General features: G+C 52.9%; 2 protein-coding genes across 3 annotated transcripts in view; both read left to right on the plus strand.

The window, feature by feature from the left end:
* Nucleotides 1-23728, plus strand: part of PEDS1 (plasmanylethanolamine desaturase 1) — a 293832-nt gene that overhangs the window by 258849 nt on the left and 11255 nt on the right. Inside the window, exons 2-3 of one of the 2 annotated variants that reach the window (XM_050807481.1) lie at nt 4702-4862; nt 14905-15024. In XM_050807481.1, coding sequence (XP_050663438.1) covers nt 4742-4862; nt 14905-15024 — 241 coding nt within the window. In that variant the 5' untranslated portion in view covers nt 4702-4741. Of the gene's footprint in view, nt 1-4632; nt 4863-14904; nt 15025-23728 lie in introns of those variants that run through there. The other variant, XM_050807480.1, reaches the window with a different exon arrangement.
* UBE2V1 (ubiquitin conjugating enzyme E2 V1) overlaps nt 1-23728 on the plus strand; it is a 167219-nt gene that overhangs the window by 85635 nt on the left and 57856 nt on the right. The window lies entirely within an intron of this gene.

Below are 23728 nucleotides of genomic sequence, written 5' to 3' on the forward strand. Positions count from 1 at the left end.
AATGGTGGATCCACGTCATTACACATTTGCCCAGGCCCACAGAATGTACACCAAGAGTGAACTCCAACGCAAACTATTGACTTTGGGTGATAATGGAGTGTCAATGTAGCTTTATCAATTAACAAATGTGGCCGGGCGCGGTGGCTCAAGCCTGTAATCCCAGCACTTTGGGAGGCCAAGGCGGGCGGATCACGAGGTCAGGAGATCGAGACCATCCTGGCTAACACAATGAAACCCCGTCTCCACTAAAAATACAAAAAAATTAGCCGGGCGTGGTGGCGGCGCCTGTAGTCCCAGCTACTCGGGAGGCTGAGGCAGGAGAATGGCGGGAACCCGGGAGGCGGAGCTTGCAGTGAGCCGAGATCGCGCCACTGCACTCCAGCCTGGGCGACAGAGCGAGACTCCGCCTCAAAAAAAAAAAAAAAAAAACAAATGTACTACTCAGAGGCCAGGGGCAGTGGCTCACGCCTGTAATCCCAGCACTTTGGGAGGCTGAAGTGGGAGGTTTGCTTGAGCCCAGGAGTTCAAGACCAGCCTGGGCAACATAATGAGACCCCATCTGTACAAAAAATAAATTAGCCAGGCATGGTGGTGTGTACCTGTAATCTGAGCTACTTGGGAGGCTGAGGTAGGAGGATTGTTTGAGCCTAAGAGGTTGAGGTTACAGTGAGCCGTAACGGTGCCACTGCATTCCAGCCAGGGAGACAAATAGAGAGACCCTGTCACAAAAAAAAAAGTTTTTAAAAAAAAATCAAGTCTGGACTAGGCGCAGTGGCTCACGCCTGTAATCCCAGCACTTTGGGAGGCCAAGACGGTTGGATCACCTGAGGTCAGGAGTTCGAGACTAGCCTGACCAATATGGTGAAAACTCATCTCTACTAAAAATACAAAAAATTAACTGGTGTGGTGGCACACATTTGTAATCCCAGCTACTTGAGAGGCTGAGGCAGGGTAATTGCTTGAACCCAAGAGGAGGAGGTTGTAGTGAGCCAAGATCACACCACTGCACTCCAACCAGGGCAACAGAGTAAGACTCCACTCAAAAAAAGAAAAAAAAATACAAAAAATTAACTGAGCGTGGTGGCCCATGCCTGTAATTTGCCTGTAATCCCAGCTACTTGGGTGGCTGAGGTGGGAGAATCACCTGAGCCCGAGAGTTCAAGGCTGCAGTGAGCCATGATCACACCACTGCACTCCAGCCTGGACGAAAGAATGAGACCCTATTAAAAAAAAAAAAGTGTATGTCAAAGAACATGATCTAGAAAGTTAAAAGACAACCAACAGAATGACAGAAAATATGTCATAAATCCTATATCTGATAAGGGATTAATAGCCATAATATATCAATAACTCTTACAGTTCAAGAAAAATACCAATAACTGAATTTGAAAAAAGGCAGAAGATTTGATTTTTTTGTTTGTTTGTTTTTGATATGGAGTTTCGCTCTTGCTGCCCAGGCTGGAGTGCAATGGCGTGGTCTCGGCTCACTTGGATCACTTGCCTCCCACGATCAAATGATTCTCCTGCCTCAGCCTCCCAAGTAGCTGGGATTACAGGCATGAGCCACCGCATCTGGCCAAGGCAAAGGATTTTAATAGATATTTCTCCAAAAAAGATATACGTGGCTGGGCATGGTGGTGCATGCCTGTAATCCCAGCACTTTGGGAGGCCGAGGCAGGTGTATCACCTGAGGTCAGGAGTTCACAACAGCCTGACTAACATGGTGAAACTCCGTCTCTACAAAAAAATTAGCCGGGCCTGATGGTGCACGCCTGTAATCTGAGCTACCAAAAAAAAAGGGGCAATTCTGACATGTGCTACAACATGGATGAACCTTGAAAACATTATGCTAAGTGAAAGACGCCTGACACAAAAGGCTTCATATAATTATATAATCCTATTACATTGAAATGTCCAGTAGAAGCAAGTCCTTAGAAGTAGAAAGTAGATTAATGGTTACCAGGAGCTGGGGAAAGAGGGAAGTGAGGGAGTAACTGCTAATGGATATGGGGTTTCTTTTGGGTGTACTGAAAATGTTCTGGAACTAGATAGTCGTGATGATTACACAACTGTGTGAATATACTAAAAACCACGGAATTTACTTTAATAGGGTTCACTTTATACTTTAAAAGGTATGAAATTTATATCTCTTGGCCGGGCACGGTGGCTCATGCCTGTAATCCCAGCACTTTGGGAGGCCAAGGTGGGCAGATCACAAGGTCAGGAGTTCGAGACCAGCCTGGCCAACATGGTGAAACCCCATCACTACTAAAAATACCAAAATTAGGCAGGCATTGCGGGCACCTGTAATTTCAGCTACTCAGGAGGCTGAGGCAGGAGAATTGCTTGAAACCAGAAGGCAAAGGTTGCAGTGAGCCGAGATCACGCCACTGCACTCCAACCTGGGTGATAGAGCTTGAGACTCCGTCTCAAAAAAAAAAAAAAAAGAAAAAGTAAGTCAGATCATGTCATCATGTCATTCCTCTACTCAAAACCCCATAGGGAAGGGACTTCCCAGTTCATTTTAAGTAACCGGCTCCCCCATGCCCTTTAGGTCTTGGATCCAATGTCATCTTCTTAAACAGGACTTCCCTAACCTTCACCCCCACCTCCCAAGAAAGCAGGGATTCTGCCATGTTCCCTGCTGTTTCCCTGGGTCGGGTTGGTGCTTAATAAATGTGTTCAGTGAAAGAATGAAGGAATGAGTTATCTCAGGCAGTCTGTCCATCAACCATTGGGTGCTGGCCACTGTGAGGGTCTCTGGACACCAGCAGTAACCAGCCACCCTACCCTGTTTGGAGGCTGTGGGATGCGAGTAGAGAGCTTTAGAAGGTGTTTACCTGAAATCTGACAACCAGCCCCCACCAAAGCCACCAAACCCCCCCTCCAGCCTTAAGCTCCTGGGTTAAAAAATCCAACTGTTGGATTAACTGTGCTGTTAATACATGATGCAAAACCAGCCAGCTTCACCAGAATTCACCAGGACTTGGGTTGCAACCCATCCCTGCCACTGAAAGGTGGCTTTTCCTTCCTGGGAAGAGGTGTGGGAAAGAAACGGAGGGAGCATAGGCCTGGTGGGGGACAGTGGCTCTCTATGGCAGGAACACTCAGGAAACAGCCCTGGGGTGACTGGTAGTGCAGGAATCCAGGACTTAAACCCTCAGAGAACCTGGATTCTGGAAGGGACTCTTACCTCCCCTCTCTGCTCCCCTCAGCACCTCTCAGGACCTTCCACAGCCTCTAGGGAGGCTCCTATGTGATCTCACTGTATGGATTTTTTTTTTTTTTTTTTTTTTGAGACCGAGTCTCACTCTTGTCACCCAGGTTGGAATGCAATGGCACCATCTCGGCTCACTGCAACCTCCACCTCCCAGGTTCAAGTGATTCTCCTGCCTCAGCCTCCCAAGTAGCTGGGATAAGTAACCTGGCTAATTTTTGTATTTTTAGTAGAGACAAGGTTTCACCATGTTGGCCAGGCTGGTCTCAAACTCCTGGCCTCAGGTGATCCACCGGTCTTGGCCTCCCAAAGTGCTGGGATTACAGGCGTGAGCCACCGCGTCCAGCCTGTATGGAATTTCTATGAGCAATTATTGCATACTTTGTTGTCAGTTAGACCTGGGGTAAATCCCTGCTGCTGTCATTTATCTGCTGAAGTACTAAACGCATCTGGCTGAGCCTTAATTCATTCATCAGGCATTTATTGAGCTTCTACCATGTGCCAGCCCCAATCTTGGCACGGGGGCTCTGCTGTGACCAAAGCTGTTCTCTGCCCTCAGGAGCTTGCTCTCTGATAGGAGAGACAGGGACTGCAAGCTCAATCCCCACCACAAGCGCTGTGAAGACAAAACAGGGTGATGTCACAGTGACTGGAGGAGGGGGCACCTTTGAGCAGGGTGGTGGTGGTGGGGCTCTCTGAGGAGGCAATACCATTGGTGTTTAAGAGTCAAATAAATGTTGCTTGTCTAGCTCTTGGTCCAGCGCCTGACAGATATTAAGCGCTCAGCAAATCTCATAGTGACCCTAGCTGTCATTTTCATTAGCTGACTGTCCTCTCCATCGGGAGAACCTGAGCTGGGGAAGATGCGGGACAGGCTCGAGGTTTCTCCTCTTTGGGCGCACAGCACAGAGCTGGCACACAGCTGATGAACGCACGGTCCCCGAAACCTCTGCACACAGTAGGGCTTGATAAACCAGCCCACCGTCCATCGGCCTCGCCAGGGAGCATTGTACAAAGCACCCGCCAAACGCTCCCTGGCCTCCGCCCCGGCCCGGCGCCCTGCCTTCGCGTCCCTTGCACACGGTGGGCGCTTAACGCTGCGGGCTCAAGAAATGCCCATTTCTGGGCCCAGCCTCGGCCCACTGCAAGGGCCAGTGAACCGAAGCCTAGGTGGGCGGCGACGCGCCGCGAGCTCTAGGTGGGCTGGAGCCGGGAACCCAGCCGCGGCTGAGCGGGTCAGGCGGGCACGCGCCTCCGCCCCACGCTTCCGCGCCCAGCTGCGTCCAGCTGCGGCCCAGCCTCTGGCTCGCGGCGGTTGGCTGCGGCTCAGCGGCATCCGATTGGCCTGCGCGGCTCCAGCGCGAGCCCCGATTGGCTGTGACGCGCGGCCGGGCGAGGACCCCGCCCGCGGCGCCGCCGCGCCCGGCGCTGGGCGGTCATTGGGCGGCGTGATCTCGCCGCGGTTCCGCGGCCCTGCCGCCGCCGCCGCCAGCAGAGCGCACCGGGCCGGTCGGGCGAGTGGCCATGGCGGGCGCCGAGGATGGGCCGGGCCAGCAGCTGGAGCTGGACGAGGACGAGGCGTCCTGTTGCCGCTGGGGCGCGCAGCACGCTGGGGCCCGCGAGCTGGCTGCGCTCTACTCGCCAGGTAAGACCTCCGGGCCCCCCTCCAGGCCTGCGGTCACCAGCCCCCGCTGTGGACAGCGACCCTAGATTGGAGCCCCAACCTCGGGCCCAGATGCGGAACTCCAGCCTGGGTGTCTACTTGCAAATAGCGCCCCTAAGTTCGGGGACCCCACCCCAGCGTCCCTTCCAAACCCAAGCCAGAACCTTGGCCCCGGGGTTTCCTGGCTGCAAAGACACTCCCCAGATCAAGAAACTACCATGAGCTTCCTGGGCGACAAATGGAGCTCCCATCGGACCCGCAGATACGGAATCCTAGCCCCGGGGCATTCTTGGTTGCGAAGAGTGCTCCTAGACTTAGAACCCCACGCCGTCATCCCTGCAGGACCCAGTCCAAGCCCAAAGCTGCCCTTCAGCTATAAGCACTGCCCTCAGGCCCCTAAAAGTCACACCTCATCCCAGGTTCCCCAAATCTGGAATCTACACCCTAGTGCCTCCTCTGTGCCCTAGCCCAGGCCCTGGGCTGCAGACAATGACCTCACTTCCCTAACCTGGGAATGTCAGCTCCTCTGCCCAGGGAACCCTAACTCAGGGGCTTCCAGCTGCACGGTACCCCCCACACCCTTCCCCCAAAACCCCATCCTAGTGATAGCTTCAGTGGCTACAGACCGATATCCTCTCCTCAACCCTCCAGTGGGGAGCATCAGTCCTTAACCCATATTCTTGGATCCCAGGCAGTGAAGGGACTGAACGTACCCCAGTGTAAGCTCCCCTGTACAAAAGCCCCAACTCCAGCTCTTGCCCCTTCGTCACGTCCATGTATTAGCCCCTTCCTTAGGACTTGGGACTGGAACCCCCATATTCCCCAGACCAGATCACAAGTTGGAGTTCACCTCTCCCTCTGCCCCTTTCCCTGGGGCCACGGTTTCTCCCTAGCTTCTTCCTGCTTTGCTCACTGTATATGCTCCAGCAAGCACGCTGGGGCACCCCCACCTTCTCTGACTCCTATGTTGAGCCTTAGGAGTTTTATTGTTTGGCTTCAGAAGGGCCCTGTGTCCCCAGGGGTTAAGGAAGCGCCTTTGAGAACTCCAGATTCAGGTTACTGGGAGGCACCTCTGCCTAGGTGTCACCATCGCATCAAGCTTTGTTTGTCAAACATTCTGACATCCTTTTGCTGTGGGGCAGCCACCAAGCACCACACGCAGCCCTTGCCTGGAGTGGGTCTGGGTCACTAGCACCTTAGCTTTCCACCCTCAGGGGTCTGGGTTCCATGCTGTCTCTTCCTTAAAAAGCAGCATGGCCATGGGCCATTTGCGATTCCTCACTGGGTCCTAGACCACTCCATTCTCTGTATGTGATTTTTTAACTCCTGACTTGGGCACCTGGTCCATGCCGCTATGGTTTCTTCAGGCCTGTACCCAAGGCACCCAGCCTACGGACTTACAACCTCCGGCTCTCCTGGAGGTAGGCCAGGGTTAACATCCTGACTCTATTACTCAGCTGTATGACCTGGTCCAAGCCACTTTCCGTCTCTTTTTCCCCTTGGTTTCCTTGCAAGTTAAAGTTTATCTGCCCCTTTGTGTTAGGAAGTGGAAATGAGATCGTCCACTGTGGTGCGGCGCCTGGCATTCAGTAGGCACTCCCTGTTGTTAACAGTAGTCTGACCTTTGCTGTGGGGGATCCACCTCACCTCTCTGGTCCTCAAACTCCCCACCTGGGAATTGGGGATAAGGATTCAAGGGCCTCCCTCTTTAGTGTCCAGCTCTGCCTGCTCCTGTGAACCCTGCCTACTTTCAGACAGCCCAAATCATTCCCAGGCATTCTGAGCCTCCCCAGCGATTGCTGTCTCCCCACCTCACCACGATCAATTGCTTATTTGTCCATTTCTGGTTTCCCCAAGTGCGCTTCACTCTCTGAACAGCCATGCCTGAATCACAGTCTGCAGACAGCCTGGTGCCCCAAATCTGCAGTCAAGGCCTCTTATCTCCTCCAGACCTGGAGGTAGGGGAGGAGACTTGCCAAACTGGTTTCTCCAACTTCCTTTCCACTGGCCTCTCTGCTTCTATCCGCTCACTGTGTGATCTTGGGGAAGTACTTGACCCCTCTGGGCCTGATAAAATGAGAAACCAGGCGCAATGCATGTTGAACACCTATCTTCTAGCCCGTGTTCTAGGCTCTGGGGGCAGAGTGGTGAGCAAGACAGAAAAAAATGGAGCTGGCTGGGCACAGTGGCTCACACCTATAATCCTAGCACTTTGGGAGGCCAAATTGGGTGGATCACTTGAGGTCAGGAGTTCGAGACCAGCCTGGCCAACATGGAGAAACCCCGACTCTACTAAAAATACAGAAATTAGCTGGGCATGGTGGCAGGCCCCTGTAATCACAGCTACTCGGGAGGCTGAAGCAGGATAATCTCTTGAACCCGGGAGGCGGAGGTTGCAGTGAGCCAAGACCGCGCCACTGCATTCCAGCCTGGATGACAGAGCGAGACTCTGTCTCAAAAAAAGAAAAAGAAAAAATGGAGCTGGCATTTTAGTAGATAGCCAGGCAATAAACTTGACAAATAACTGTCTCACATGCCCAGTGGTGGCAAGCGCTGTGGAGCAAATATATAGCAGGAGAGGGGGACCTGAAATGTTGGGGACGGGATGACATTTTAGGGAGGGGGCGTGAAGGCCTCCCTGAGCAGGTGACATTCGAAGGAAGGCCTGAAGGGAGGCCTGAAGGGAGGAAGGGCCAAGGGAGGGAGCCCTGAGGATATTTGAAGAAGGGTTGGTCCAGACCAGGGAAACAACAAATGCAAAGACCCTGAGGTGGGAGCTTGCCAGTCATATTTAGGGAACATGGAGGACACATGTAGGCTGGAGGGAAGAGTGGGAGAAGTTCCTGGGTTCTAGGAGCGGAATGTTTGAGATTACTGGGGCCGGAGGTGGTTTGGCACTGTGACAGTTGACAGTCATAATCATGGCAATCAACATAGCCGAGTGATTGAGCCCTCACTGTGCTGGCATGTTCCTCATCTGCTCTCAGTGCATCCCTACTACAACTGTGTGAGCTGTACCCTGATATTAACCCCATTTACAGAGGAGGAGGCTGCAACCCCTCCCAACCCCCACCCCATGCACGCTCTTCCTAAAGCTCACCTTGATCGGGGTTAGGCCCACATCTGCCCTCGCCTGATGGGAAGGCCAGCAGGACAGGGACTGAACCTATTTGGTTTGCTTGAAGTGCTTGGCCCCTCACGAGCACCCAGTCCACTTTTGTTGGAACGTTTCCTGAGGCTTAGAAAATGGGAGAGACTGCCTGAGGTCATAGGGCGGGGCACCGGGCAGCAGCAGGCCTAGGCCTGGAACCCGGGACTGGGCAGGGAGCGGGTGCCCTAGGTCTTATGTTCTTACTATTCACTGTGGAAGTCAGCCAGCCAGGGGTGAGTGTGTGGGAGGCAGGGGCGAGTATTCCAGATCATCAGAACAGCATGTGTGCAGGGCAGGTGGCAGAGAAGGGGCCTCTGTGTATAGGGAACTGAGTAGTTGTACCAGAACAGCATGGGGCCGAGGGAATGGTGACAGGTGCAGCAGGGAGGCAGCCGCAGCCTGATTCTGCAGGCCCCAACTGTCTGGCCTAGAGGTTGAGCCCTGGTCCTGCGGGACCTGGGAGCCATGAAGGGTCCTGTTGTAGGCTTGAGTTTTGCAGCAGCAGCCCACCTCATGCCAGATGTCAGGATTTGTGAAGGGCCTGGCCAGCTTGGCAGGCCGGAGGGTGAGACGGGTGTCCAACTTCCCAAAAGGTCCCAGCTGAAATCTGGCCGTGTGTGTGCTGCTTCTCAGGTGCCCCAGGTTTCAAGGGTGCAGCCTGAAGAGTCCTTGATCCACCTGTCCCCAACCCAGGCTAACTGTTGGTGCCCCCTGCCCTGGGGATTACAGAGGCTCTTGGCACCGGGGGAGGGGAAAGGTGGAGGGTGTCAGGAGTACTGGGTGAGAGTCCTGGCCTGTACTCTCGAAGCTGAGCCCAGGGGTTCACAGTCCCCCAGATGGGCCTTCTGTTTTTTGCTCATTTTGTCTCTGTTTCTCATCTTTGTTTCTTTCATTTTTTTGGTTTGTTTTTGAGACAAGGTTTTGCTCTGTTACCCAGGCTGGAGTGCGGTGGAGCGATTGTAGCTCACTGCAACCCGAAACTTCTGAGCTCAAATTATCCTCCCGCTTCAGCCTCCAGAGTGCCGAGATTGCAGGTGTAAGCTACCACGCCCAGCTAATTTTTATTTTTATTTTTGTAGAGACAGGATCTGGTTATGTTGCCCAGGCTGGTCTCCAACTCCTGGCCTCAAGTGATCCTTCTACCTTGGCCTCCTAAAGCACTGGTATTACAGGCATGAGCCGCGGCACTCAGCCTGTTTCTCATCTTCCCGTGGCTCTGATTCCTTATTTGTCTCTCATCTCATATTTATCCCTCTGTCCGTCTCTCATCCCCGCCTTCTCTTTACCTCTTGTCCCCCATTTCCCTGAGGCTGAGGGTCTGCTGGAGGCCAGGGGCCCTTTGAAGTTCAGCTTATTTGGGGCTTGCCTCTACCTGGAACCAGAAGAGTTGGGCCCGCCAAGCCTTTTACTGCAGCCTGTCACTTGGAAAGCAGGATGACAAAGGCATGATCCCAGCCCTCCCCTGCTCTTCCTAGCCCTCCATACCTACCACACGAGGCCAGCCCTTCCTCTGGCCAACAAGTGGCCACTACTATTGGCTCAGATCTTCAACCCCTGCCAAGCCAGGGGCTGGCTCTAAAAGCAGGACCTCAGCATTACAGCCAGAGGACAGCCCAGGCCTCCTGTGTCCTGAGCAGCCACATTCCCTGACCCCGCTTCAGTCTGCCCATCTGTTAAGTGACACAGTTTAGGCCAGTTGACCCCACAGGCCCTACCAGGCTGATGGTCCATGCTGTGACTTTGGTAACCCTCAAGTGACTTTGGACAAGTGCCTTCACCTCTCCAGGCCCAGCTTCTCTCTCTGAAGAATGAGACAGAGGGTCCCTAGCCCCAGGAGGTGATGAGGCGTGCTGAGGTCACCTTAGCCCTGTACCTGGCATGTTCTAGTTGCTCAGTGAAAGCTACTTACGTTGTGTATGTTTTTACCTCCCCTCCCGGAGATGGAATCTTGCTCTGTCACCCAGGCTGGAGTGCAGTGGTGCGATCTTGGCTCACTGCAACCTCTGCCTCCGGGGTTCACGCGATTCTCCTGCCTCAGCCTCCAGAGTAGCTAGGATTACAGGTGCACACCACCACACATCGGTAATTTTTATATTCTTAGTCAAGACGGGGTTTCACTATGTTCATGTTAGCGAGGCTGATCTCTAACTCTTGACCTCATGATCTGCCCGCCTCAGCCTCCCAAAGTGCTGGGATTACAGGCATGAGCCACCACACCTGGCCATTGTGTATGCATTTTTTATGGATCAGAATTAAGGTATTTGGTCTGCAGAAGGATCCAGCTTCCAGAGGCCAAAGAGAGATGGAGTTTAGACGGAAAAGTATTCAGATTTGGAGGACGTTCTCCATGGCCTGGGGAGAGAGCTGGATCATCTCTGGTTTCAGGACAGCCCCTAACATCCAGGCTAACATGTCTCATTGATGAGTCTGGGATCCAAACCCAGCTCTGAACCTCAGTTTCCTTGTCTAGGAAATGAGATCACTCAGTTCCTTCCTTGAGGGGCTGATACTTGAATGAGAGACTGTGCCTCGGGCTCAAAAACTCAGATGACTACAGGGGCCCAGCCAGGGCCACCACCAAATCTGGCCACCGAGTGTGAGACCCCGGGGAAGGGAGAGGACCAGGGTGAACCTGGAGCTCGTATCCCATCGGATGGGGGCAGCTATTACTGTTCAGGCCTAGGGTGGCCAGAACCCTGTGTTATTGAGGGAAGCAGGAAACTAGGAATTTTACGTGATTTTCAAATTTAGTTCACTTTTTAAAACTGAGGGCAAAATGTCAGAGGGAGCCAGTTTGCAACGTCTCCAATATGGGCCACACCCCAGCACATGACAGGCTTCAGTGGGTGTCAGCCATTGTTAGGGTAACTTATTTGATTGTGTTGCAGTTGGCTCTGCCCGCTTCCTGTCCCTGTGTGCTGTGGGGCAGGCAGGCAGGTCCATCGGGAGGGTTCACTTGTTCTTTCCTTCTCACCGCCTCTCCATGTCCTCCCACCTCAGCCGCTCGGGGCTTTCTGCTTCTGAGCCCTGGGCCTTGGCTACAAACAAGAACCAGAAAGGGGAAGGCCCTGCTGGGCCTGATCATAGTGATCCCCAGGCTGGGGCAGCTGCCGAGCAGTGGGGGTGCTGCGTGGCTCAAGGGAAACAGCCCTTGCCTGAGAATTGGGAAACCAGGAGATCTAGGCCCCTGTGACCTCTGCTATGTGACCTCTGTTGAGGTCCTTCGCCTTCTTGGGCTTCAGTGTCCTCCTCTGTACAAAAGGGGCCAAAGGGATGTAACCTTGGTGTCTCCCCTTCCCCTTCTGAGCCTTGGTCTTTTCATAGGCCAGGGGAGGGCAGCTATCCTGATTCTGGTTCGGGGTAGGTCAGGAGCAGCTTGCTGTTGTGTGACCTGGACAAGGCCCTCTCCCTCCCTGAGCCTCAGTTTCCCTATCATGACAGTACTTCCTTCCCAAGGTATGTCGGTGAGCGGCACCCAGACACAAAGCTGTGGAGTTGTCCGTTAGGATTGTGGTTGGGAATTTCATTCCCAGATGCTCATTCTGCAAGCATTTACTGAGTGTCAGGGCCCTGGTGAGTGAGCCAGACATGGTTCTGGGCCTCCCGACTTCACATTTAGGTAGGGAAGGCAAACGTAGACAAGGCCACAGGCATGAGTGATGGGCCTCGTGTTGGGGGAGTGTGGGGTCAGAGGAGGCATCATGGATGGCTTCCTGGAGATGGAGGTTTCCAGGGTGAGATCAGCAGGAGCAGTGTCAGGTGCACAGGGAGTGAAGGGAACAGCATACACAGAGCCCTAAAAAGAAGAAAGGATGGACACGGGAGGAGCCCTTCTCACCTGCTCTGGCCCTGACCCCTTCACAGGGACCTGCCTGGCCCCGCTGCTTAAGGGGGACCTGGGTTCCTCACCCAGAATGTCATCAAGGTGATAGGGTGATGGGGAATAGAGGGAGGGACCAGGGGCAGCAGGAACAGGATGGAGCCAGCCGAGAGCAGGATCTTAGGAGCCAGACCTCTGGCCATGGAATTCTGGTCTCTGCTGACTAGTTGGGTGGCTTTGGGCTACTTCCTTGACCACTCTGGTGGTCAGTTTTCTCACCTGCAAAAGGACATCACTTCAGCAGACGCCTGACATGTAGTAACTGCTCAGTACATTTTAAACACCTATGATCAAATTATTGTCATTAAAGGTCTTCTCTGCCTTACAGAGCAGCTGCCTGGGGCATACCCTAGTCACATGTTCTGTGTCACCCACATGGTGTTTTTATTTCCTTTTTTTTTTTTTTTTTTTTTGAGACGGAGTCTCACAGTGTCGCCCAGGCTGGAGTGCAGTGGCGCAATCTCGGCTCACTGCAAGCTCCACCTCCCAGGTTCACGCCATTCTCCTGCCTCAGCCTCCCGAGTAGCTGGGACTACAGGCGCCCGCCACCACGCCCAGCTAATTTTTTGGCATTTTTAGTAGAGATAGAGTTTCACCGTGTTAACCAGGATGGTTTCGATCTCCTGACCTTGTGATCTGCCCGCCTCGGCCTCCCAAAGTGTTGGAATTACAGGCATGAGCCACCGCGCCTGGCCTTTTTTTTTTTGAGATAGAGTTTCGCTCTTGTCACCCAGGCTGGAGTGCAATGGCGTGATCTCAGCTCACTGTAACCTCTGCCTCCTGGGTTCAAGCAATTCTCCTGCCTCAGCCTCCCGAGTAGCTGGGACTCCAGGTGCCTGCCACCACGCCTGGCTAGTTTTTGTTTTTTTGTTTGTTTGTTTATTTGTTTGTTTTTGAGGCGGAGTCTCGCTCTGTCGCCCAGGCTGGAGTGCAGTGGCCGGATCTCAGCTCACTGCAAGCTCCGCCTCCCAGGTTTACACCATTCTCCTGCCTCAGCCTCCCGAGTAGCTGGGACTACAGGCGCTCGCCACCGCGCCCGGCTAGTGTTTTGTATTTTTTAGTAGAGACGGGGTTTCACCGGGTTAGCCAGGATGGTCTCGATCTCCTGACCTCGTGATCCACCCGTCTCGGCCTCCCAAAGTGCTGGGATTACAGGCTTGAGCCACCGCGCCCGGCCGTTTTTGTATTTTTAGTAGAGACAGTGTTTTGCCACATTGGCCAGGCTGGTCTCAAACTCCTGACCTCAGGTGAGCTGCCTGCCTCGGCCTGCCAAAGTGCTGGGATTACAGGCATGAAACACTGCGTCCAGCCATATTTCCTTTAATTTTTAAAATTTTTTGTTTTGTTTGTTTATTAATAGAGACAGGGTCTTGCCGTGTTGCCCAAGCTGGTCTTGAACTCCTGGGCTCAAGCAATCCTCTCGCCTCAGCTTCCCAGAGTGTTTGGATTACAGGAGTACGCCACTGGGCCTAACCCCTTTTATTTATTTTATTTTTATTTTTATTTTAGTTTTAAAATAACTAAATAGTTGGGATTACAGGCACCCGCCACCATGCCTGGCTAATTTTTGTATTTTTAGTAGAGATGGGGTTTCACCATGTTGGCCAGGCTCGTCTCGAACTCCTAGTCTCAAATGATCCTCCTGCCTTGGCCTCCCAGAGTGCTGGGATTACAGGTGTGAGCCACCGCACATGGCCCCCTTTTATTTTTTTATTTTAATTTACGATTAAAAGAAAACAATGTAATATGCTAGTACTTTTAAAGGGAATAAGGGAAAAGCCAGTCTTAACTATATAGATTTTTTTTTTTTTTTAACATAAATGGTTGCTATTTGGCGCTTTGCTTTTTGCGCTTACCTAGATGTCCTGGGCGTCTCTCCACGTCCACTTATAGACAACTGCCCAGGCGTTTTCCTGGCTGCAGAGATGATGTGGACTGAATTCATTTGGCCAATCCCCGGGCAACGGCCACTTAGGTTATTTCCCAAGTTTTGACACCACAAACAAAGCTGCAGTGAGTGAATCAGCTTGTCTGAACTCATGTGTCTATGAAAACTATGTGGCAACACTTAAACAGATTGCACACCCAAAGCCTGACTTCTGACTCCTCTTGGGAATCAGAAGCTTTGCCTCCCTGGCCCACCTGCCGTACTTTGAGAAGCCCCACTGTCCCCATAGCCCTATTTGTCCATGAATTCCTGACTCGTTGTCTGGAGCCTGCTTGAGGGAGACTGGGCAGGGTGTGAGCCACCAGGATTAAAGGTTGTTTGTAGCCTCTGCCTCCAAATACCTGCAAAAGGGGACAAGTGAAGCCACAAAGATTCTAGTTTAAAAAAAGAAAAAGAAGCTCATTAAAGTTCCCTTAGGCATCTCCAGAGAGAGCCCAGAGAGGCCCAGGAGAGCAGAGTTCTGGTCCTGTCTGTCAAAGAATTGGGCCACTCTCTGAAGGGCCCCTTCCTTGGTTTAATTCATCCAGCCCGACTGTTTGATCTTGGCCAGGGCCTCAGTGACGTCATCTGTGAAATGGGTACAGAATCCTTTGTGGGAGTCTGTAAGCTCAGCTTGTGTTTGGCAATATAGACGCATTGAACACAGTTGATAAGCTCCTGGCTGGGTGCGGTGGCTCACACCTGTAATCCCAGCACTTCGGGAAGCTGAGGCAGGCGGATCACATGGTTAGGAGTTCAAGACCAGCCTGGCCAATATGGTGAAACCCCATCTTTACTAAAAATACAAAAATTAGCCGGGTGTGGTGCAGGCGCCTATAATCCCAGCTACTCGGGAGGCCGAGGCAGGAGAATTGCTTGAACCCAGGAGGTGGAGGTTGCAGTGAGCCGAGATGGCACCACTGCACTCCAGCCTGGGTGATAGAGTGAGAATCTGTCTCAGAAAAAAAAAAAAAGAAAGAAAAGAAAAGTTCCCATGGGGCCACACTCTGCCTGGCCTTGACCCTCCAGCCTTTACGTCTCACTGCTTTACCTCTGCTCCCTGCAGGCAAGCGCCTCCAGGAGTGGTGCTCTGTGATCCTGTGCTTCAGCCTCATCGCCCACAACCTGGTCCACCTCCTGCTGCTGGCCCGCTGGGAGCACACGCCCCTCGTCATAGTCGGTGTTGGTGAGTGCCTGAAGCACTGCTGCCTGCCTCAGCTTCCCTAGGGGCCAGGGACCCACCGGGTAACTGGCGTGTGCGTGTGTCCACATGCGCAGATGTGTGTGCTCGAGTCCAGTATGTGCCTTGGGTACCCTGCCTCCCTATCGCAGTCAGCGGCATCTCCCTGCAGCCTGACACTTGGGCCCAAAACCTAAACATGATCCTCAGTTCCTCCCCCTTCCTCTTGCATTGCACATCCAAACCATCAGCAAATGCTGTTAACTCTACTTTCAAACTGCATGAGGAGTACCGCCGCCATGGCTCTGTACCTTCATGGTCCCCACGCTGGTCCAGCTACCATCCTCCCGCCTGGACTGTTTCAGGAGCCTCCTTCCTGGTCTCCCTGCCTTCACCTTTGCCCTGCACCATCCAGTCTCCACATGGCTAGCTGGATCCTGCTAGAGCCCCAGGCAGATCATGCCACTCCCCCACTCTTATCTGCATACACCTGCAGCTGTACAGAACACACGCTTCTCAGTGTACCTGCCCCAGCTTCCTCTCTCCACCCTCATGCTAGGTCACCCTGCACCTGCCATGCTGGCCCCCTGACTATGCCTCTGTCACCTACTCTCAGATACATTCCTACTCAGGGCTTTTACATGTGCCGTTCTCTATGACTAGAACTCTGACAGTAGACACCTACATGGCTCACTCCAGGTCTCTGCTGAGAGGTCACCTCCTCACAGCAGAGGAGGTGTGATTGCCCCACAAAAAATAACAGCCCCGGCCAGGTGTGGTGGCTCACGCCTGTAATCCCAGCACTGTGCGAGGCTGAGGGGGGCAGATCACTTGAGGTCAGGAGTTCAAGACCAGCCTGGCCAACATGGTGAAACCCTGCCTCTACTAAAAATACAAAAATTAGCCGGGCTTGGTGGCAGGTGCCTGTTGTCTCAGCTACTTGGGAGGCTGGGGCAGGAGAATCACTTAAACCCAGGAGGCAGAGGCTGCAGTGAGCCAAGATCATACCACAGCACTTCAGCCCGGGCAGCAGAACGAGACTCTGTCTCAAAATAGCAGTCTTGTCACACACCGTCCCCCTTTTCTGTTGTTACACTGTGTCCACAGTGTCTTTATTTGTTTATCGTCTTATCTCTCCCAACTCAAATGCCAGCTCCCTGAGAGCAGAGATTTTTGTCTGTTTTCTTCATTCACCGCTGTGTCCCTAGCTCAAGCCTCAGGCCTGGCACACAGCCGGTGCTCAGTATATTTTGAATCGATGAATGAATGAATGAGAGAGCTGTTGTTTATTAGTACCTCCTGGGTGTTTTCCGTCGGTCACTTCTTACGCTAAGGTTGTCATCATTTTCCAGATGAGGAAACTGAGGCTCAGAGAAGGGACCAGTCCAGAGTCACACTTCAAGGCAGAGCACAACATAGTTATTAATACACTATCTCCACTCCCAGGCCCTGGGTGACTCAGTTTCCTTCCTCTCCATGCACCACCCGTCCCCTCCCAGTCCCCAGCTTCCAGACTGAAGGGGGCGGCTGTGCCCTTGGTCCTGCCTGACCATCCCTAAGGGTTCAACTCCCACAATCTCATTAAAAGCATTCTAGCCGCCTAAGCCAATAGTGCTCAGGCCAGCTAATTGAACCATCTGGGTCTGGGATGGGGTTGGTATATGCTGAGGATGGGAGAGAGATGAACCCGTCCATTGCTGGGAAGCCCAGGCAGGAGCCAGGCATGTCCCTGCCCCCAGGGATGGGAGAGACCTGCACCCCAAGCCTCTCTGCCTCAAGCCCCATATTCAAGGGCAGGAATATAGACAGTCTGAGCTTTGCAGCCTCATCTGGGGATGGTTACGAGCAGGTCTCTACAGACCTGGGTTCAAGTCCCAGCTCCACCACCTTCTGGCTCTGTGGTCTTGGGCAAGTGTTATTGCATCTCTGAGCCTCATTTTCCACAGTGTAAATGAGGCTGCTGGCAGTACCTGCCTCCTAGGGCTGTTGTGAAGGCAAAATGCAGGTGTGCCTAGGTGCTGAGAAAACTAGTGACTAAGCAGGGGCGGGGAGGGGATAGCACCTGCCAGACCGCTGATCAAGGCTTGCACCTTAGCTTACTGGTCAGTTTAATGATGGATGTTTTGTGAGCACTTACTATGTGCCAAGCCCCATGCTGGGCACTTTTCACTCTTTGTGCCACCCTAGTGAGGAGGTTCCCATCACCATCTGAGAGGCTATGTAAGTCGCTTGTTGGTCCTCACCCAGGCAGCAGCAGAGTCTGAGATCACAAATCCAGACCTGCCTGGCTTTCAAATGAGGACTTCCCCACCAGGGCCTGTATAGCCTCCAGTTAACATTGGGAGGCCAGGCCGTTCCAGGCCTCTACAGGGGTAAAAGATGGGCTCTATCAGAGCCCAGGTGTGTGCTGTGCAGGCTGGGAGGGTGAATGTCCCAGGCAGGTCACTGTCTCCCTTCCCTGGTTGGGACCTGAGCTTCCAGCCACAGCCCAGGAAATCTCTGGCTTTCGAGGCTGCACAACACCAGCTTCCCCATCCCACACCTTTGCCTCTGGGCTGATAAGAGTAGACAATCCCCTGATAGTGGTGTTTGCACAGTCCCTAATCGATTTAAATAGCCACCCTGATTTGTGTGTTAACATGCAGGCAGTAAGGGCACCATGCCAGCCTGCAGAGCCTGCCCCCTACCCCTCACTCTCTGCCCCAGAGCTTCCATTGTCCCAGGCAGGCCCCAGAAATCAAGGAAGGCAGAAGCACGGAAAGGTGTCAAGTCAGTAAACACAGACACACATGACGCAGCACTGGGAAGCAAAATCAAGCTAAGAGGGTAGGCGGGAAAGGCCTCTCTGAAAAGGTGACGTTTGCACAGACACCTGAAGGAGATGAGGGAGGGACTGTGCAAAGATCTTGGGGAGGGGCATCCAAGGCACAGGGAAGAGCAAATGCAAAGGCCCCGAGGTTGGCACATGCTTGCTGTGTTTGGGAACAGAGCAAGGCCATTGTGGCTGGAGGAAATTGATCAAAGGAAAATTGTGGCAGCCCAGCGACGCACTGGAAGCAGACGTTGTGGGGCCTTGAGGGCCGTGGTCTGGATGTGGGGTCATGAGAAGCCATTGGTGAGTTTCCCACAGGGAGCTGACATCATCTGATGCTGCAGGGAAGATGGCTGGGGGTGGGGAGAGCCAGGGAGGAGGCACCTGCCATGGTCCAGCTATGTGAAGATGGCAGCCCAGACCCGAGGGCAGCCCAGACCTGGGTGGAGCAGTGGAGGTGGTGATGAGTTGTCAAATTCTGGAGGAGCTGTGAAAGGTGAGCTGCCAGAATGTGCTTCCAGGTTGGCTGTGGAGGTGAGAGGGGGAAGAATTAGCCTGACTCCAAGGTTTCTCTCTCGAGAGTGGAAGGGATGAAGCTGTCATTCACAGACATGGAAAGAGGTCGGCAGAGCAGGCCTGAGGGAGATGCTTGAGATGGCCACTGGTGAGCTAAGGAGAGGTGTCGAGCAGGAAACTGGAAATCCAGGTCTGGAGGTAGGGAGAGGCGGCTGGAAATAGCAATCTGGGGGTCGGGCCGGGTATGGTGGTTCACACCTTTAATCCCAGTACTTTGGGACAGTGAAACCCTGTCTCCACTAAAAATACAAAAATTTGCTGGGTGTGGTGGCAACGTGCCTATAATCCCAGCTACTAGGGAGGCTGAGACCGGAGAATCGCTTGAACCCGGGAGGCGGAGGTTGCAGTGAGCCAAGATCGCACCATTGCACTCCAGCCTGGGCAACAGAGTGATACTCCCTCTGGGAAAAAAAAAAAAAGAGAAAGAAATCCGGGGTCATCTGTGTCGAGATGGAGCTCCTTATCTCCTAAGCTTTCTGAGCACCCCCAGGGGCTGAGTCTCCCATGTTTCCAGGCTGGGGAGGAGGAAGAGCCAGCAAGGGAGGCTGGGATGACGCTGCCAAGGAGGTCGGGGGAGAACCAGAGAGGTCAGGGGAGTACCAGGAAGGGCTTGCAGGGGCCAAGAGGAGAATGTGTTTCCAGGAGTCTTGGGGGTCCACTGGGAACAGCCACCGAGTGGACCAGCAAGGTGGGCAGTAAAGGGACCTTCGGATTTAGCCACGTGGAGGTCAGCCACTTTGACAAGGACATCATTGTCATGAGTCAGTGGGTGAACAAGTGAAGGCCGTGGGAGCCCTGAGCTTTTGTTCCACGTGGAGAAGGAGGAGGAAGTGTTTGGGTTATGAGTTGGCCCTTAAAGGAGCAGTCAGAGTCCTCCGTGGACCTTGTGAGAGGGCCTTCCGGGCAGAGGGCACAGTGAGTCCAGAGGTCGGGGATGAGGTCGGAGAAGTCCCAGGCTCAGGTCGTGGCCCGCCCTGTATGTGGAAGTGGAGTCTGGACTTGACTGAGCTGGAAGGCAGGAAAGACAGGACTGGGACCCAGGACCAAAGCCCATGGATTTGCCCTCAGTGCGTTCACTTGGCCCCTCAGCCACGCCTTCCGTCTCCATGCCAGGCCTTTGAGGTGGGCAGAGAGGGGTGAAGAAGTCCCAGCTGGGTGACCTCTGGGGAAATGGAAGCCCCCACAGGCCCAGAGACTACCTCAAGGTCCCCCGTGAGTCATGGTAGCCTGGGGAGAGCCGTCTCCCATCTGTCTCCTTGTCCCAGTGTTCTGCAGGGAGGGGTGGTAACCAAGCCAAAGCTGCCCCCAGGGGAGCCGGCTGCCAACCGCCACCACCCCAGAGCTGGGACAAAGAGGCTTCTGTGTGCCTGTCTGCCACCCCTGCCCCCGTTAAAGCAGCCTCAGACAGCAGCCTGGAGTCACTGCCACCGGCAGAGGCCGCAAGATCACGGAGCCAGGGGGAGGGCTCCTCCTAAAATAATTACTGACTTCTCTCTAAAGCACACATCCCTCCGTGCTGGGCAGCCTGTGGGCGCCAGGGCTTGGCCATTGGACAGATGGCAAGACTGAGGCTCAGCAGAGAGCTCACAGGAACTGCGTTGCGGGGGATGCTGGCTGTGTCGCGGGACCCACTGGGCTCTTTACCCAGAAGCCCATTTTAGTAACTTCTCATAGTTAAGGGAGGTAAATGTCCCCATTCTCCATACCTGGGTGCGAAGGCTCCCTAACCCTAACCCTAAGGTTGCATCATCCTGAATGACTCTAGTGAGTCTCTGGCTACTCACCAGCAGCCCTGCCTTGCTCCTGCCACCCTGTGACCTTGGGGAGTCTTTACCCTCCTCTGGAAGGTCAGGATGGGGTGGGACTTGTTACCATGGACATGAAGTGAGATTGTGCACTTTTTGAAAAATAGACTTTATTTTTTAGAACAAGTTTTCAATTTACAGAAAGATGGGGCAGATAGTACAGAGTCCCCATATGCCTGGGGCACACAGTTTCCTCTGTTATTCACATCTTACATTTTACATTAGTGGGGCACATTTGTTACAGTGTGTGCCAGTGTTGGTACATTATCATGAGCTGGAGTCCATGGCTTATTCAGATTGCCTTAGTTCTTCCCTAATGTCCTTCTTTTTTTTTTTTTTTTTTTTTTTGAGACGGAGTCTCGCTCTGTAGCCCAGGCTGGAGTGCAGTGGCCGGATCTCAGCTCACTGCAAGCTCCGCCTCCCGGGTTCACGCCATTCTCCGGCCTCAGCCTCCCGAGTAGCTGGGACTACAGGCGCCCGCCACTTCGCCCGGCTATTTTTTTGTATTTCTTAGTAGAGACGGGGTTTCACCGTGTGAGCCAGGATGGTCTCGATCTCCTGACCTCGTGATCCGCCCATCTCGGCCTCCCAAAGTGCTGGGATTACAGGCTTGAACCCCCGCACCCGGCCATAATGTCCTTCTTCTGTACCTGGATCCCGTCCAGGGTATCACATGGCCTTTAGTTGTCATGTCCCCTCTAGGATCCTCTTGTCAGGTTTTTTTTTTTTTGAGACGGAGTCTCACTCTGTTGCCAGGCTGGAGTGCAATGGCGCAATCTTGGCTCACCGCAACCTCTGCCTCCCGGGTTCAAGTGATTCTCCTGCCTCAGCCTTCTGAGTAGCTGGGACTACAGGCACGCGCCAGCACACCCAGCTAATTTTTGTGTTTTTAGTAGAGATGGAATTTCACAATGTTGGCCAGGATGGTCTCAATCTCCAGACCTCGTGATCTACCTGCCTCAGCCTCCCAAAGTGCTGGGATTACAGGCGTGAGCTCCCGCGCCCGGCTGGCCTTGGCGGTTTTGAGGAGTGCTAGTCAGGTGTGTTGTAGGTTGCCCCTCTGTTGGTATCTGTCTGATGCTTTTCTCATGATTGGACTGGGGTTACAAGTTATGAGGAGGAAGAGTTCAGAGGTGAAGTGCCATTTTCATCACATCATAGCAAAAGTACAGTCAACGTGATTTATCACTGTGATGACTTTGATCCCCTGGCTAAGGTAGCAGATACCAGAGTTCCCCACAGTCAAGTTACTCTCGGCTGGGTGCGGTGGCTCACGCCTGTAATCCCAGCACTTTGGGAGGCACTTTAGGATTTGTGGGTGGGTCGCTTGAGCTCAGGAGTTCACTCTTGGCAGTGAGCCAAGATCATGCCACTACACTCCAGCCTGGGCAATATAGTGAGACCCTTGTCTCTACAAAATGTTTAAAAATCAGCAGGGTGTGGTGGCGCATGCCTGTAGTCCCAGCTCCTCGAGAGTCTGAGGTGGGAGAATCGCTTGAGCATGGGAGCTCAAGGCTGTAGTGAGCTGTGAATGGCACCACCGCCCTCCAGTCTGGGCCACAGTGGGAGAGTCTGTCTCAGAAAAACAACAAACAAAAGTTACTCTGCTCCCCCTGCCCCGCCTTTTTTTTTGAGATGAAATCTTCCTCTGTCACCCAGGCTGGAGTGCAGTGACTCGATCACAACTCACTGCAGCCTCAACCTCCGAGGCTCAATTCATCTCCCCACCTCAGCCTCCAGCTAGGACTACAGGCACGTGCCACCACACCTGGCTAATTTTGTTATTTTATATACAGACAGGGTTTCCCTATGTTGCTTAGGCTGGTACTGAACTCCGTCCGGGACTCAAGCAATCCTCCTACCTTGGCCTCCCAAAGTGCTGGTATTATAGGTGTGAGCCAATGCACCCAGCCTTCCTCCCATTTCTTTTTTTTTTTTTCTTTGAGACAAGAGTCTCACTCTGTCACCCAGGATGGAGTGTAATGGCACGATCTTGGCTCACTGCTACCTCCTCCTCCCAGGTTCAAGTGATTCTCCTGCCTCAGCCTCCCAAATAGCTGAGATTACAGGCCTACACCATCATGGCCGGCTAATTTTTGTATTTTTAGTAGAGATGGGGTTTCACCATGTTGGCCATGCTGGTCTTGAACTCCTGACCTCAAGTGATCCACGCGCCTCGGCCTCCCAAAGTGCTGGGATTCCAGGTGTGAGCCCCACGCCCAGCCTCCCTCCTTTTTCATACTGGGCTCTCTTTGGAAGGAGGTCGCTGTACACAGCCCACACTTAAGGAATGGCAAGTTATGCTCTCAGTGATGCACTTTTTAACACTTCACAAAGCCCCAGTACACAGTGTTAACCCAAGTACTGTTTTCTCATCTGTATCATTTTTATTATTCTCATCTTTCTCATTATCTGTGAGGAGTAAGTGTTTAGAATGAGTAAAGAGATAAGATGTGGCCTAAGCAAGGCCTTGGTGCCATTCAGGGATTAAAGGAGATAAAACATTTAAGGCGTTGGCATGGGACCTGGTAGTTATAAGGGCTCAATAAATATCTGGTTTGTTTTTTTTAAAAAAAGTAGTTGACATCTTAACCCAAAGTAAATGAGGGTAGATGTCTACACATAGACTTGTACACCAATATTCACTGCAGCAGATTCAAAACAACCCCAAACTGGAAACAGCCCAAATGGCCAACCATGGCCAGGGGGATCAATGCATCACTGTACATCCAGATAGTGGGATACTCAGCCCTAAAAATGATGAACCACTGCTGATCCGCATGACTGCATGGCTCACGCTGGAAGCATTATACTAGTAAAAGAAGCCAGGCTCCAAAGAGCACCTACCATATGAATTCGTTTACATAAAGTTCTAGAATAGGCAAAATCAGTCTCTGCTGAAAGGAGGCAGCTCTATGGTTGCATGGAACAGGGTCGGAAGGGAGCTTAGGGGGACAGGAGAGCCAGCTGTGGAGCTGGAAATGCTTTCTTTTTTTTTTTTTTTTTTTTTTTTTTTTTGAGATGGAGTTTTGCTTTTGATGTCCAGGCTAGAGTGCAATGGCATGATCTCAGCTCACCACAGCCTCCACTTCCTAGGTTCGAGCGATTCTCCTGCCTCAGCCTTCTGAGTAGCTGGGATTACAGGTGTGCGTCACCATGCCTGGCTAATTTTGCATTTTTAGTAGAGATGGGGTTTCTCCCTGTTGGTCAGGCTGGTCTCGAACTCTCAACCTCAGGTGATCCGCTCGCCTCAGCCTCCCAAAATGCTGGAATTACAGGCGTGAGCCACTGTGCGTGGCCTGGAAATGCTTTCTATCAGGGGTCAGCACACTATGGCCTGAGGACCAAAACTACTTGTAAACAAGTATTCTGGGAATGCTGTTGATGTCTGCCTTCACGCTATAGCTGCAGAGTTGAGGAGTTGCAGTGGAGACTGCCTGGCCTGCAAAGCCCAAAATATTTACTGTCCATTTATTTATTTATTTATGAGATGGAGTCTCCATCTGTTGCCCAGGCT

This window comes from Macaca thibetana, chromosome 10 (assembly GCF_024542745.1).
Source record: "Macaca thibetana thibetana isolate TM-01 chromosome 10, ASM2454274v1, whole genome shotgun sequence".
Lineage (NCBI taxonomy): Eukaryota > Metazoa > Chordata > Mammalia > Primates > Cercopithecidae > Macaca > Macaca thibetana.